Source organism: Podarcis liolepis (assembly GCF_965112155.1).
Source record: "Podarcis liolepis genome assembly, chromosome: 17".
NCBI lineage: Eukaryota > Metazoa > Chordata > Lepidosauria > Squamata > Lacertidae > Podarcis > Podarcis liolepis.
In genome coordinates, this window is record NC_139571.1 from 40,762,108 (window position 1) to 40,777,084 (window position 14,977).

Sequence of the window (14,977 nt, forward strand, 5' to 3'; positions counted from 1 at the left end):
TTTGAGAAACATTCTGTGCTGATTGGGTTTCTGCCACATTTTGTAGAATTGTGAGGGTTTAGAAATCTAAGGGCACAGCTAGATTGGTAAAGAAAAGGTGTTTTATGTGTGTAGTATATGCATTATAACACTGGCACCAGACTTGGGAGTTCCATTTTTGCCAACCCGATGTCTCATACAAAGTTTAAAGTGTGTTTGCCTGAAACAGTTCTTTGCTGTGTCTAGATCAGGCATAGGCAAACGCGGCCCTCCAGGTGTTTTGGTACTACAACTCCCATCATCCCTAGCTAACAGGACCAGTCATCAGAGATGATGGGAATTGTAGTCTCAAAACATCTGGAGGGCCGAGGTTGAGGAAGCCTGGTCTAGATGCAGTCTGTTAAAATGAAATCCAAGATTTTGGGATTATTTTTTTTTTTAAAAAAAAAAAACCTTAATTGTGTGAATTAGTTTTTGTTTCAGATGTGGGGAATCTTTGGCCCCCCAGGTGCTGCTGAGCTATGAATTCCATCCGCCCAGCAAACATGGCTAATAGCCAGGGATGATGGGAGTTGTAGTTCAGCAACAGCCGGTGGGCCAAAGGTACATCACACCTGTTCTTGAAAAGAAAAAGCTTTTAAGCAGAGGTTGGATGGCTGTCTGTCCTGGATGCTTTAGCAGAGATTCCTGCACCTTAGAGTCCCTTCCAGCTCTATAGCTCAAGGAAAAGCTGGATGCCACCAATCCTGAGATCCCTATTCCTTGGAAAAGACATATTGTACTGTTTGCAGAATTCCTTGGACACGGTTGACACTGAGAGGCTCCTAAATCACTCCAAGTATTAGAGTCCAAACACTGATCTTTTGTGTGAAGCGGGAGGTGCCCATCAAGATTTCGGCAGGCTACAAGGTTAAAACTCAAAAGGTCATGCTTTTATTATCCATGTCAGGGCTGATTACATTTATCTGCTTTTCCAGAGCCAAGTTGGGCCATGGGTTACTCTCTGGGGAATATTCAAAGCCAGCTGCTTCAGATGGAGAGCAGCAACTGGACAAGGTAGGATTATGAAGCCCATTTGTCCCTGAGCTTGGAAGGAGGCTTCCTAAATCAGTTACAGGCAGGGTGGATAAAAATAATTTATTTTTTTAAAATTTAAAAATCAGATTTTTAAAATTTAAATCGGATTTTTTGGATTTAAATCAGATTTTTAAAATAAAATGATTTTGGAGAAAAATTCCTTCTAAAGATAGTTTTCAATTTAAGTTACATTATAGTCCAAAGGCTATTCATCAGGAAATAAGGATTTGTTTTAAGTTTTTCATGTGTGCTAAAACTCAGTCTGTTTGTTTTTTAAATTGTTTAACCACATCGGTTAACAAACATGGATACAAATGCTATGATGTTATTGTTTTAGTTAAATAAATTGTTTCACTTGTTATTAAGGAAATGATTACTTTTCTCCTTCCGATAAAGTACAGCAGAAAAGTTGTCCAAATATGAACAGTTTACATAGTAAACCTCACAATAATTTCATAATTATCTGTCTTAATGTATTTCTAATAGTAGAACCAAATCAGTAATTTTTGATATAGCTGTAAAAACTATTCTGAAAATTTACTATTCCAAAAATGAAACACTCATCTGGTTGTAAAGATTAAGATTATACCAGCAAAAATGAGTCTTTCTGTAAAAAAAAAAAGATTTAAATCAAGTCTTACTGACTTGTGATTTAAATTGATTTGATTTAAATCAAATCCACCCTGGTTACGGATCTCTCCTGGTTGAAGCAAATGTCTCTTCTCCTTGCAGGGCATTCAAGATGGCATCGCACCTCGAATGTTTAAATCACTTGTTGGCAAAGGTCATCCAGAATTCTCTACTAATCGGCAACAAGACGCTCAGGAGTTCTTCCTGCACTTCATTAACATGGTGGAGGTAACAATTCCTGGGCTTTAGGAAATGGATTTCTACTTCTACTGGATAGAAATGGCAGGAAGGGTACTTGGGCCGGTGACTAGGAGTTGTTTGGCAGGCCAGAGTTGTTTGGCAGGCCAGCAGTGAATGCTGCCACCAGAGGGAAAGAGGGAGAAGGCTGCTGACAGTATTGTCATTGGAAGAGAGGAAATACCGTATATACTCGAGTATAAGCCGACTTTTTCAGCACACTTTTTATGCTGGAAAAACCCCCCTCGGCTTATACTCGAGTATAAGGAATGTTGGGTGTGCCATTGGCTTAGGCAGGGTGCTGTCTAGGCCCAAAAGAGTGCTTCCTCAACAGCCGAAGCAAGTGCTTTCCTGAAAGTCCAGAAGCCTGGAAGCTTTGGCTTAGGCTTTTAAAGGAGAGGCGGACAGAGTAGCTTTTGCTTGCTTGGATCCTTGCTCCTGGATCCTCTCCTCCAGTATGTATGCTGTCGCTGGCCCTAACGCCTCTCCTTCCTGTTCCCATATTTTCCTTCCTCAGAGGAACTGCCGTAGCTCCGAGAACCCCAACGAGGTCTTCCGCTTCTTGGTGGAGGAGAAGCTCAAGTGCTTGGCCACGGAAAAAGTGAAATACACCCAGCGCGTTGATTACATCATGCAGCTGCCGGTGCCCATGGAGGCAGCGCTGAACAAAGGTGGGGAGCTGTGATGTCACTGGTGTCTCCCCACCTCCCCTCCGTCCTTTGCAGACCTTTATTTCTGTGCTCAAAGTGGTGTGTGCAAGAGCAATGGTCTCCATTCCACCCCAAGCAAAGCTTACTCTACCGCAACATTTCCCGAACGTAGGTCTCAGACTGTTGGACTACAACTCCCATCATCCCTAGCTACCAGGACCAGTGGCTAGGGATGATGGGAACTGTAGTCCAAAAACAGCTGGAGACCCAAGTTTGAGAAACCCTGCTGTATCATTTCCCTGTGATTTTCATGAGGGTAATGGCCAGCCAATTCCCTTTTCCTTGCTCCACTCTGAAACTGGCCGAGCCTTGCTATGAGGTTCTAGGAACACTAAAACCCTGTTCATAGCAGCTGCCTCTGTGTCTCTCCACCTCTGCCCTATCTGTCATCTAGGGTGCATGCACATCATGCACTAAGCATGGATTTAAGGGAGAGGATACTGCAGAGCTTTTCCTGTGGTTTTTGTTGTTATTATTAATAATAAATCTATACCGCCCTTCACCCGAATAATAGATAATAACAAATAATAAATAAAGAATTTCACCTGGAGTTCGCCAGCAACAGCACAATTTAACACCCTGCACAAGGATTTGTGTCTGGTTGGAAGCTGTTCTAATCCTAATTAATCAATGGCCCTCTAAACTGTTTGTGGCGGGGGGGTACTGTTTTTGTTTGTCACGATGGTGTGTATTTTTGGAACATACCAGCAAGAATTTTAAGAAAGAAGAAAGGTGAAAGATGCTGCCACTAGCATGGCAGCGGACACAGGGAATTATGTAATGGAAATTGCAGCTGGCCAGTCCATTTTCCATGACCTATAGCCAAACCTAATGATAAATCCCTTGTGTGCTTCTTTTTGCTTTTTCCTGCAGATGAGTTGCTAGAATATGAAGAAAGAAAGCGGCAGGCCGAGGAGGAGAAGCAGCCGCTGCCCGAACTGGTCCGTGCCAAGGTGCCTTTCAGCTCCTGCCTAGAGGCCTATGGCGCCCCAGAGCAAGTAGATGACTTCTGGAGCACAGCCTTGCAGGCCAAGTCTGTGGCACTCAAGTGAGTTGGGGGAGCAGGGAGGTAGTGCTAGCAACTTGGAAATTCGGGGCATGCAAGGAAATAGAACTTGCTGAGGATTGCATTTGTGTCATCGTAGTACAGTTGTACCTCGGAAGTCGAACGGAATCCGTTCCGGAAGTCTGTTTGACTTCCCAAACATTCGGAAACCAAACCGCAGCTTCCGATTGGAAGCCGCGTCGGACGTTCGGCTTCCAAAAATAGTTCGCAAACTGGAACACTCACTTCTGGGTTTGCGGCGTTCGGTATGCAAAACGTTCGAGAACTAAGCTGTTTGAAAACCAAGGTGCGAGTGTATTAGTGCCATTGTGGAGTTGTTTCCTGTTGCTGTGAAGCTTTTGTGTCGTTCAATGATCTTCCCAAGGAACTGAACCCTACCAAATTTCAGACAGTTTTCCTAAAACAGGACCCCTTTTCCCCATGTAGGAAAACACTAAGTGTGGCAGAGGAGCACCCGCTGGGCAGACACCAGGCTCTTGCACAGACAGGCCCGATTGGCAGACATTGGGCACAGTTTGAAGTCCTGGCTGGAGGCATTAGTGGCTTTGACAAACAATGCATATTATAATATTTGAGAAACAAAGCTTCACCACCGAACCAGAGCTGATGAGGCCCAGAGAGTGGGACCTTGAGCTGAACTGGGAGACCTAGGTGCTAGAAACCTGCGTGACACAATTTCCAGTCATGTTTCTCATCATCGGAAACAAAAGGCATGAGCCCATTTGCCTCCCCTTGCAGCACCAGTGACCAAGGGATGACGTGCCATGGGTTTGTAACATTCCCCTTCACTGAACAGTGGTGCCCCGCAAGACGAATGCCTCGCAAGACGGAAAACTCGCCAGACGAAAGAGTTTTCCGTTTTGGAGGTGCTTCGCAAGACGAAAATGTATTGCGAGTTCCTGCGGGGTTTTTAAGCCGCTAAAAGCCGCTAATAGCGCTAATCCGCTAATCCGTCAATGGGCTTGCTTCGCAAGACGAAAAAACCACTAGACGAAGAGAATCACAGAACGGATTCTTTTCGTCTTGCGAGGCACCACTGTATACAGCTTACCTGCATGGGTAGGCAAACTAAGGCCCGGGGGCCAGATCCGGCCCAATCGCCTTCTAAATCCAGCCCGCGGACGGTCCGGGAACCAGCGTGTTTTTACAGGAGTAGAATGTGTGCTTTTATTTAAAATGCATCTCTGGGTTATTTGTGGGGCATAGGAATTTGTTCATTTTTTTCTCTCCAAAATATACCGTAGTCTGATGGTCAGTGGTGAAAATGTTGAAAGTGGCTGAAAATGTTTGGTGACCCCTGGCTAGATCTTACATAGGAGATATTCCCCTCACCTGCAGATCTTCCATGAGTTGGGTCTGCTGTTCTCCCACTGCCCACAGGATTTGTGGAGAAAACAAAAACCTGGGCTGTTGCTCCCTCTCCATTTGTGCACAGATTGTGGCTGATGCTATGGCAGCTGGGAAAGTGAGAGGGGCTCTTTACTGCCTTGCCTTAGTCAAGTAATTACCCAGAATGGTGCGCCCTGCACAGCTTCCTGACTGGGAGGGAATAGCTCAAATCATATTTCGATATCCCTCGCATCCAAAGTTAACTCCAGCCCCTTGGCAAATTCCCTACCTGGGAATAATTTGGGGAGGAGGGGAAGACTGAGCAACAATAGCCTCCTTAGCCAGAGAAGTGGCTGCAATCACACAGGTGCAGCTGCCTGCGAAGGATACCTGCTTCATCCTGTTTTCCCTCAGTCCATTTCCTCCTCGTTTTGCTAGCTAGTGGATGGGAAAACTACTGGGCTGTTCCATTTGGGAGGCTGCCAAGTGCCATGGCCTGATGTTCTGCCAGCATGTCTCCCTTGTCTACAACCAGAAACTGCCCATCTGCTATTCATTGTAATTTGTGACAATGAATGGACTGATTCAGTCAGTATATGAGAGAGAGAGAGAACATCCTTCTCTCTCTCTCTCTCTCTCTCTCTCTCTCTCTCTCTCTCTCTCACACACACACACACACACACACACACACACACAGTGTGCATAATTGCTCACTCACTAAAACACACTTGGATTCTGAGCAAACTTTGAATGAATAAAGGTAAAAGAAGCACATGCCAGGCACAGGGAGGAGACTGATTAGCTACAATCTGCAAATCCATATCACAGAGGAATGGGATCTGGGTGGGACAACTTCTTCTTTGGCGATCACTCGTAGCTGAGTAAGATTGTCTTCCATAAACACGGTTTTAACAATGAGTCCGTAAGTGACTGTGGAGGCCAATTCTGGATCCATACATCCTTCCACAGTGGGGACATTGGTTTCTGGGCGGGAGTTGATCACGGTGTGGATTTGCCAAGCACGCCTTCCTCTTAGGACGTTTCTCCCTTGCATCCTGAGTTTGAGTGTCTTCAAAGCCCATGACACCTTTGGTAAAGGCTGTTCTCCAACTGGAGCGCTCACAGGCCAGGGTTTCCCAGTTGTCAGTGTTTATAATACATTTTTTTTAGATTTGCCTTGAGAGAGTCTTTAAACCTCTTTTGTTGACCACCGGCATTACACTTTCCATTTTTAAGTTCAGGATAGAGAAGCTGCTTTGGAAGATGATAATCAGGCATCCGCATAACATGATCAGTCCAGCGAAGTGTATGGAATAGGACTGAAAGTTTTAAAGGAACTGATAAGCTACAGCTGTATTTTGCACAGAAACCTACAAACCTTTCTCCAATTCAGAAAGTACCAGCACAGGCAAAGGGTAAACCTCTGTCTTTTTTTGTCCTTCCACCTGTGGAAGGAAGACCTTTCACATTGTTGGACATCTTCAGCTCTAAGGTGTACAGTTGCCCCTTCAGAACTCATTTGCTTGTTCTGTTAGCCTTGTGACTGGTGGCTTCCATTTTTCAGTTTTGTTTGGTATGAAACAACGTGCATCCTTAGTAGAAGCAACTTAAGCAATTGTGTGCACGGTCCCTGCAGAAAGTGGGAAGCTTGCGAGAATCCAAGAAACTGTAAGCTTGCAACTGCTGCTCCATGTGAGAGTCTATATTGAGGAGTCTCCCTTCTCTCTTGGTTGGGTGTTGCTTAACTTTTGAAATGGGATGCTTCACTAGCTCTTCCTCTCATTTTTTAGGACAACCCGGTTTGCATCCTTCCCAGATTATCTCGTGATCCAGATCAAGAAGTTCACTTTTGGCCTAGACTGGGTGCCCAAAAAACTCGGTAAGAGGGCTATTCTTCAAGGTTTTTTGTACATTTTGGGTTTTCATCTTGTATTTTTATGCTGTGATCCACCCTGATATCTATCTATGGATGAAAGGTGGTGTTAAAATGTAATAAATAAATAAAATGTTGAGAAATCACGGGTTGTCCAGGGTTGGGAGTGACGCCTCATAATTCCAGCATGGCAACTCCTGTCGCTGCACCAGATATTCTGTCCTAGTTGATTTGTGTAATGAAAATACTTACCAAATGTAATGGGAATTGGGGTTGCTTGTGCGTAAACTGCAAACTGCTCCAAGCTGGTTGTATAGCTAAACCTTTCCCTGGTTTGACAGCCCTTACAACGCGACTGTCTTAGTCACTGGCAGAATCCGTGAGTGGGCGTCTCCTAAACTTCCTCCAACATAGAAATTCTTTGACGCCAAGTCTCCTCCTAGATTCTCTGCGCGGAAGCCTTCTGCGCAGCGTGGGCGTGCCAAGCGGAGGTCCTGTGCTCTCTCCGCTGATTTCACTGGAAGAGTCTCGGAGCCTCCCCTCCGCAGTACTCTCAGCCTCCCCTTTCTCCCTGGTGTGCCCTGGATTTCCTTCCCCAGCGGAAGCTCTCTCTCTCTCCTTGCTAGTTCCCTCCCCTGCATCATTGGAGCGTCTTACCTCTCCTCTTGCCTCTGATGGCAGTTCCCTGACACCAAAGATATATGGTGTTTCTGTCTGTTCAAAGTGGTTCAGCTCTCCAGGAATCCTTAAAATACCCTTGTGAAGTAGGCCACTATTATCTGCAATTGTAGATATGGGGGAATGAAGGGGGGGGCACCACAGGATGTTAGGTGCTTAAAGCTACCTGGTAGGTTTATAATAATAATAATTTATTTTTTATACCCCACCTATCTGGCTGGGTTTCCCCAGCTATTCTGGGTGGCTCCCAACATAATATTAACAACACGTTAAAACATCAAACATTAAAAACTTCCTTAAACAGGGTTGCCTTGAGATGTCTTCTAAAAGTCAGATAATTGTTTATTTCCTTGACATCTGATGGGAGGGTGTTCCACAGGGCGGGCGCCACTACTGAGAAGGCCCTCTGCCTGGTTCCCTGTAACCTCACATCTCACAGTGAGGGAACCTCCAGAAGGCCCTAGGAGCTGGACCTCAGTTTCCGGGCTGAACTATGGAGGTGGAGACGCTCCTTCAGGTATACTGGGCCAAGCCCGTTTAGGGCTTTAAAGGTCAGCACTAACATTTTGAATTGTGCTCGGAAACGTACTGGGAGCCAATGTAGGTCTTTCATGACCGGTGTTATATGATCTCGGCGGCCGCTCCCAGTCACCAGTCTAGGTGCCGCATTCTGGATTAGTTGTAGTTTCTGGGTCACTTTCAAAGGTAGCCCCACGTAGAGTGCATTGCAGTAGTCCAAGCGGGAGATAACCAGAGCATGCACCACTCTGGCGAGACAGTCTGCGGGCAGATAGGGTCTCAGCCTGCGTACCAGGTGGAGCTGGTAGACAGCCGCCCTGGACACAGAATTGACCTGCGCCTCCATGGACAGCTGTGATTCCAAAATGACTCCCGGGCTGCGCATCTGTTCCTTCAAGGGCACAGTTACCCCATTCAGGACAGGGGAGCCCTCCATACCTGCCCTCCCCATCCCCCCAAAACAGTACTTCTGTCTTGTTGGGATTCAGCCTCAATCTATTAGTCACCGTCCATCCTCCAACCGCCTCCAGACACTCACACAGGTTTGTGGCTGTGGACTTCCTGGTTCATGGTCTCTGCCACTACGCAACATCTATTCTTAGGAGCCTCTCCTTATCGGTGGCCTTGTTCTGTTAGCACGTCCATAGATTGTGGTGTTTTCTTTCATTTTTTACGCTAGCCTTCTTTGTTTAGCCAATTTACCTTCGACACAATCCCTGACCTGATCCCCATTGTGCTGCTTGCGTTGACAGATGTCTCCATCGAAATGCCAGATGAGCTGGACATCTCTGCACTCCAGGGGACGGGACTGCAGCCTGAGGAGGAGGAGATGCCTGACATAGCGCCTCCGCTGGTGACGCCAGATGAGCCCAAAGGTAGCCTGGGTTTCTATGGCAACGAGGACGACGACTCCTTCTGCTCCCCTCACTTCTCCTCTCCGACATGTTAGTGACTCTTCTCCTTTCCTCTCTTCCTTGAGTCTCTCACTCACTCACTCAACCCCCCCTCCCTCTCTCTCCTTGTGTCCTGTCACCTGTGTCAGTGCCTTTCCTTCTCCTTGCTCAGTCTCTCTTCCTGTCAGCTCTTCTGTCGAATTGCTGGCTGCCTGACTCTGCACCACCTTACACTACATCTCAGGATCCACTATTGAATCATGGGGGCTTCAGGGATGGAATTGTAAAGTCTGAATCTTACAGGGTGTGTTTCTAGAGAATCACCCGCCCCCCTTTCTTTTCTTTTTTTAGCCTGAGTCAATCACTGTTGAAGATTCATTCCCCGTGTCTGCAGTCATAGGATTGTTGTCTATCCCATGACTCTGTATATTTTTATTCCACAAAGTGGGAAGTGATGGAGACAGGATGTTTGTGTTACTGTGTGCCGTGAAGTGGGACTATTGTCCTTTGTTCTTTCTCTTTGCTGTCTGATGCCAGAGAGAGAGGGAGCCATGCTGCAGTGCTCCGTGTGTGTGTTTATGTAAATAAAGTAGATTAGCCAAAATGCTGAGCTACTGAGTTCTGTTACGCAAACTGCGAAATACTCTGCGTATCTGTAAGTGTGCTGATGTTTCTTGGAATCAGTCGCTGTGATGTTTGGGCTGAAGAAAGCTTTTGAAGCTCCCGAACGTTCGACCAGGAGGGAGAGAACATGCCAGTCGGGCATGTGTCTCTGCCAGGGTCCTACTCGAGAGTAGGGGCTCCTAACAACCACGCTCAAATCCTGTCTCTGAGGCACATCTGTTTAAGAGCTGTGTTCTCCTTTCACATCTTTTTCCCCATCTAATGAGACCTGTGGTGCCCTGGAGCTTTCCGACCCCTTCCTTAACTGAGACCTTGAATCCCACCATGAAATTAGCAGAGCGAAATGTTATGGCAATGGATGGGCAATAGTGCACCTTCAGGCCTCGTTCAGAAGAGGCATTCCAGAGAAACAACCCTCTGCGATCCTTGGCAAAGTCCGTTTCTTGTCAAAGGGCACTTGCACCTCCTCTGCTCGTAGTCATCGTCACATGCAGCATGTACATTTCCTTTAGAGAAGACCTGTGCAGCTGTGGCCCACCAAACTGAACGCAGCCCACCAGCTAGAAAGTGTAGCCTGCCAGCAGCTTGACAACCCTCCCAGTCGTCATAATTCCTCTGGCTCTCTCAGAGGTCAGTGGCGAAAAGCTCCACTATTGTCTGCCTGATCTCCCACCTGAAGGTAGGGCAGCTACCCAAGTCTCCACTGACTGCTCTCAGGATCAGGTTTGTGAAATCTCAAAGAAACCGTAGTATGTCAAGGGCGAAACCGACCTAGTAGGATGTTCCCCATCTCCCGTTCCTTAAATACTTTTGTCGGGATGGTGTTGTTTTGGCAACGGCGAGAACAGGAGACTGATGGAGCTGCTTGCTAGCAGGCTACCTAATAATAATAATAATAATAATCATCATCATCATCATCTTATTTATATGTCACCCATCTGACTGGGTCACCCCAGCCCCTCTGGGCAGCATGTGGGTTTGGTGAGCCACCAGTTGCACAGCCCTGTGAGGAAAGTATGGATGGGAACAGGGCTTGGTCTATCTTTTAAAAAAAAATTATTTGGGGGGGGGGAGACATACCTCACATCAACCAAAAAGGAAGAAGACGAAGAAAAGAAGAGGTGTCACAATGCATATAGAATTGTCCCCCTAGTTATTATGAACCCATATTGTTCAACAATGGTATTGTATTCTTTACGAAGCATGGTGTTGTAAATCATGGTCATTGTTTGCCATCTCATCCCAGGCTTGGTCTGTCTTTGACTCCTCTTTAAGAAATGTGCGCAGAGCTGGGGAGGTGGTTATGCCTCTCCTAGCAACTGCTTGTTGCCGGTGCAGGAGTGGCCATTTCCACAGACCGCTGGATACAGGCATGGCCTTGGCGAAGGCGCATAGTGTGTGCGAGAGAGAAAACCTGCAGAGCGGAGGGCTGGGGCCTGGTCCTGCGAAGGGCTTGGCCAGAAGTGGTGCTTTCTGGAGACCTCTAACCCTTTCCCCTCCCATTGCAGCCCCCATGTTGGATGAGTCTGTGATTACTCAACTGGTGGAGATGGGCTTTCCGACGGACGCCTGCCGCAAAGCTGTGTATTACACTGGGAACAGTGGGGCTGAGGCGGCGATGAACTGGGTCATGTCCCACATGGATGATCCAGGTACGTCAGCAACGTGGGTCCCTGTTCTCAGGGCATTAAACTTTTCCTCCTGCTGGGATTAGCACATGTTGGGCAGGAAAACTCCATGGCTCCCACCTTTTCCCTCTTTTCTCTAGATTTTGCAAATCCTCTGGTTCTTCCTGGATCCAGTGGACCAGGTTCCACCATCGCTTGTCCAGACCCTCCATCAGAAGACAGCGTGGCCACCATCGTCTCCATGGGCTTTTCCCGGGATCAGGCCATGAAAGCGCTCAGAGCTACGGTGGGTCAAGGGTGAAAGAGGAGCAGAACGTTCCTCCTCTTCTGCTTCTCCTCTGCAGCATTGCGCCTGGAGCTGTACCCTTTGGGGACGGGGGGGGGGGGAGAATTGGGTGGGCTCCTAGCTTGACTGTTTGCAATCCTCTCCTCCGCAGAATAACAGCCTCGAGCGGGCTGTGGACTGGATCTTCAGCCATATTGACGACCTGGACGCAGAAGCTGCCATGGACATTTCGGAGGGGCGTTCGGCGGCCGAATCCATATCTGAATCTGTCCCTGTAGGGCCAAAAGTGCGTGATGGATCTGGAAGTGAGTCTGCAACCCTGGGGGAGTTTTGGCTTTTGAGGGTTGAGTAGTTTTGGTACCCTAGCGCTTTAGAACATTGTGGTCCTCTGTTATTTATTTCTGTCCTGGAGGTGCTGTGGTTGCCTAGATCTGTGCCTCGCCCGTCAGTCTTCATCCCAAGCCCTGAAGCCCTTATTTATTTCTCCCCACCCCACTCCAAGCTTGGCACCAAATTGACCTAGAGAATTTGCTCCCATATGATACGGTGATAGCTGCTGTCTTAGGTGGCTTTACAAGTCATGGCGGCTGGGGCTATAAAAGGCTCCTAGCCATATTGGAGAAGGTACCTGTGAATTCCTTATGCCAGCCAGCAAACAATGCAGGAAGGGTTATTGCTGTTGTTTCCTGGAAATAACTGGGTGGTTATGGGTGGCAACTAGATGGGCACTGGCCAGGTCCAGAAAGGCTCTTCGATTGACTTTATCTGAACCAGTCTTGTGTCCTCTGGCACCTTCTTTAAGGGGACGGGAGTGTTTGAAGACAGACTTGGTGCCGTTCCAGATTATCACACACACACAAATGCACATGCCATGGCCTGCCTCTCATCTGTACATGTCAATGAGGCTGTTCTTCAGGACAGCTCATCCAGTCTCATAATGTACCAGATCCTGCATTGATTCCTGCATTGCAGAGGGTTGGACTAGATGACCCTCGGGGTCCCTTCCAGCTCTTCAGTTCTACAATTCTATTATCCTCTGGCGGTTTGAGGGAGAGCTATGCAGAGAGGGTAGCAAGCATGCTTGACTCCTTCCTTTTGCTCTTTCAGAATACCGGCTTTTTGCCTTCATCAGCCACATGGGCACATCCACTATGTGTGGCCATTACGTCTGTCATATCAAGAAGGATAGCAGGTAAGGGGGAAACAAAGTACCTTTTGAGAGGGGGGGGGGTGAACAAGGAAGGATTCTGAAGGCAGGCAGCCAACTAGATTTGTATTACTTACAATCTAACCCTCAAAATTAAACAAGGCAGTCCAAGCAGAAGTTAGAAACATGAATTTTCAGCAAGTTTGCAGTTTTTTGCTGCCGGTGCATATGTAAGCTACCCTGTAGGCAACTTGTTTTAATCGGTCAAGCCCCGTAGAGGGAAACCACTAAGCCACAAGTACAATCCCTTGGTCTGCAGTGAAATATGTCTTTGAATTTTGTAGATAGGAAGAAGCCCTGTACAGTGGTACCTTGGTTTACAACCATAATCCGTTCCGGAGGTCCGTTTGTAAACCAAAACAGGTTGTAACCCAAGGCGCGCTTTCGCCGATGGGGCCTCTAAAAAAAATTTGTTCGTAATCAAAAAATAATGGGTTGTAATCCAAAAAAAAAGGTGGCAAACCGGGACATGCACTTCCGGGTTTGACGTGTTTGTAATCCAAGACGTACGCAAAGGAAGGTACCACTGTAACTGCCTTGATTGGCCATTGCAGAAGGGCAGCTTGGCTACTGAAAGAGCCCGTATGCTGGGCTGTGTGTGCTTTTTAAACAAAATTCTGCCCCAAAGCAATCCCAAGCCTGTAATGCCCATTACGCAAAGTGGCATTTTAGAGGGGGAAAATAATAATTGTGCCCTATTGATGCATTGTTTCACTTATATTTGGGAGTGGGGGGTGTAATAGCTACATTGAATATCTTATTATCTCACCTCTCTGGCTGCTGAGATTTAAGCAGGCATTCGATCTGTTCACTTCTGAGCATTCTTTGCCACCATAATGACTAGAAACTTGATTTCCTTTCATAAAAGGAAAAGGAATAATTTCAATAAACCCCTCTTCTCCCCGCCCCACTCCAGATGGGTGATCTACAACGACCAGAAAGTCTGCGCCTCTGAAAAGCCTCCCAAGGATCTTGGCTACATCTACTTCTACCAGCGAATCTCCAGCTAGGACCCTCTCCTGCCAGATGTGGAGTAGGAGCCAGGCGATGGCAGGAGGAGGGGAAATGGCAGCGATGAATGCAACGAAGAGGGCCAACTCTCAACCCCTATGTGTCTGTGTGCCACTGCTGCGGCCCCAGGAGCAGTATCCCTCCTGGAGGAAGCTGGAGTTTGCTGCCCCTCTGGACACTGGGGGGCGGGGGTGGGGGTGGGTTTGAACCTCTGTGTAAGAGCAAGAAGGCGGGGAATATATATCTCACGGAACCCAGGCACCCAGGGGACATCTGTGCACAACATGTTTCCTCTTGATGTAACTATAACACGCTTGGACAATTTAGAAAGGGGTGGGGACAGGAGGGAGCACTTGGGTTACGTGTGGCTTTCTGTACCATATAGGGCGGCTTCCCCCACCCCTCACCCGCCCCCCTGGGAATTGTGCTGGGGGAAACCTGGGCCGTAAAGTTAGCACCAGTTCTTCATGTGCCCCTTATATGCCAAAACACAAAGGATCAAATAAAAACCTTGTACCCCCCTTCCAGCAATTGGGTCTTGTTCATAGTCTTCATTTTTTATTATGGGCTGTCCTGCGTTGGTTGGTCACAGCAAGTGGTGTTTTGGTCAATGAACAGGCCTTATGCCCTGGATCTGATGTAACAAAATGCCGTATTTTTTGCTCTATAAGACTCTCTTTTTCCCTCCTAAAAGGTAAGGGGAAATGTGTGTGCGTCTTATGGAGCGAATGCAGGCTGTGCAGCTATCCCAGAAGCCAGAACAGCAAAGAGGGATTGCTGCTTTCACTGCGCAGCGATCCCTCTTGCTATTCTGGCTTCTGAGATTCAGAATATTTTTGTTTTTGTTTTCCTCCTCCAAAAACTAGGTGCGTCTTGTGGTCTGGTGTGTCTTATAGAGCGAAAAATACAGTACATTTTTTTTCTTTTGGAGGGGGTATTAATGGAGATGAGCATGTCTTCTACTTCTAGGAAAAACTCACCAAAATCTACTCCCATTTTCTAGTAGCTTTTTCTTGTTTTTCTGCTTGCTCCGTGAGCCATTCAATTAATTCATAGGAGTGAAAGCAGACCGGGCATCCTCCAAATTTGGAGTCAAATTTGTCCACGGGGTTGGTATCCTGCTCACATGGCTTTCTGTGCCTTCTGCATTTGTTACGCCAGGCCTCTGCCTCCCTCATGTGGGCCAGGACAGAATCATAAGGTGCAGTTCATTTTCCCTTCTGCTACTAG

At 47.2% G+C, this 14,977-nt stretch overlaps 1 protein-coding gene across 2 annotated transcripts in view; it reads left to right on the forward strand.

The window, feature by feature from the left end:
* The window catches only part of USP5 (ubiquitin specific peptidase 5), a 29,007-nt gene extending 14,729 nt beyond the window's left edge, over positions 1–14,278 (forward strand). The window contains exons 10-20 of one of the 2 annotated variants that reach the window (XM_083481718.1): positions 957–1,035; positions 1,789–1,914; positions 2,441–2,594; positions 3,507–3,681; positions 6,819–6,907; positions 8,851–8,973; positions 11,124–11,267; positions 11,384–11,529; positions 11,681–11,834; positions 12,637–12,721; positions 13,653–14,278. In XM_083481718.1, coding sequence (XP_083337844.1) covers positions 957–1,035; positions 1,789–1,914; positions 2,441–2,594; positions 3,507–3,681; positions 6,819–6,907; positions 8,851–8,973; positions 11,124–11,267; positions 11,384–11,529; positions 11,681–11,834; positions 12,637–12,721; positions 13,653–13,746 — 1,369 coding nt within the window. In that variant the 3' untranslated portion in view covers positions 13,747–14,278. Of the gene's footprint in view, positions 1–956; positions 1,036–1,788; positions 1,915–2,440; positions 2,595–3,506; positions 3,682–6,818; positions 6,908–8,850; positions 9,043–11,123; positions 11,268–11,383; positions 11,530–11,680; positions 11,835–12,636; positions 12,722–13,652 lie in introns of both variants that reach the window. The other variant, XM_083481717.1, reaches the window with a different exon arrangement.
* The last annotated feature ends 699 nt before the right edge of the window (positions 14,279–14,977 follow it).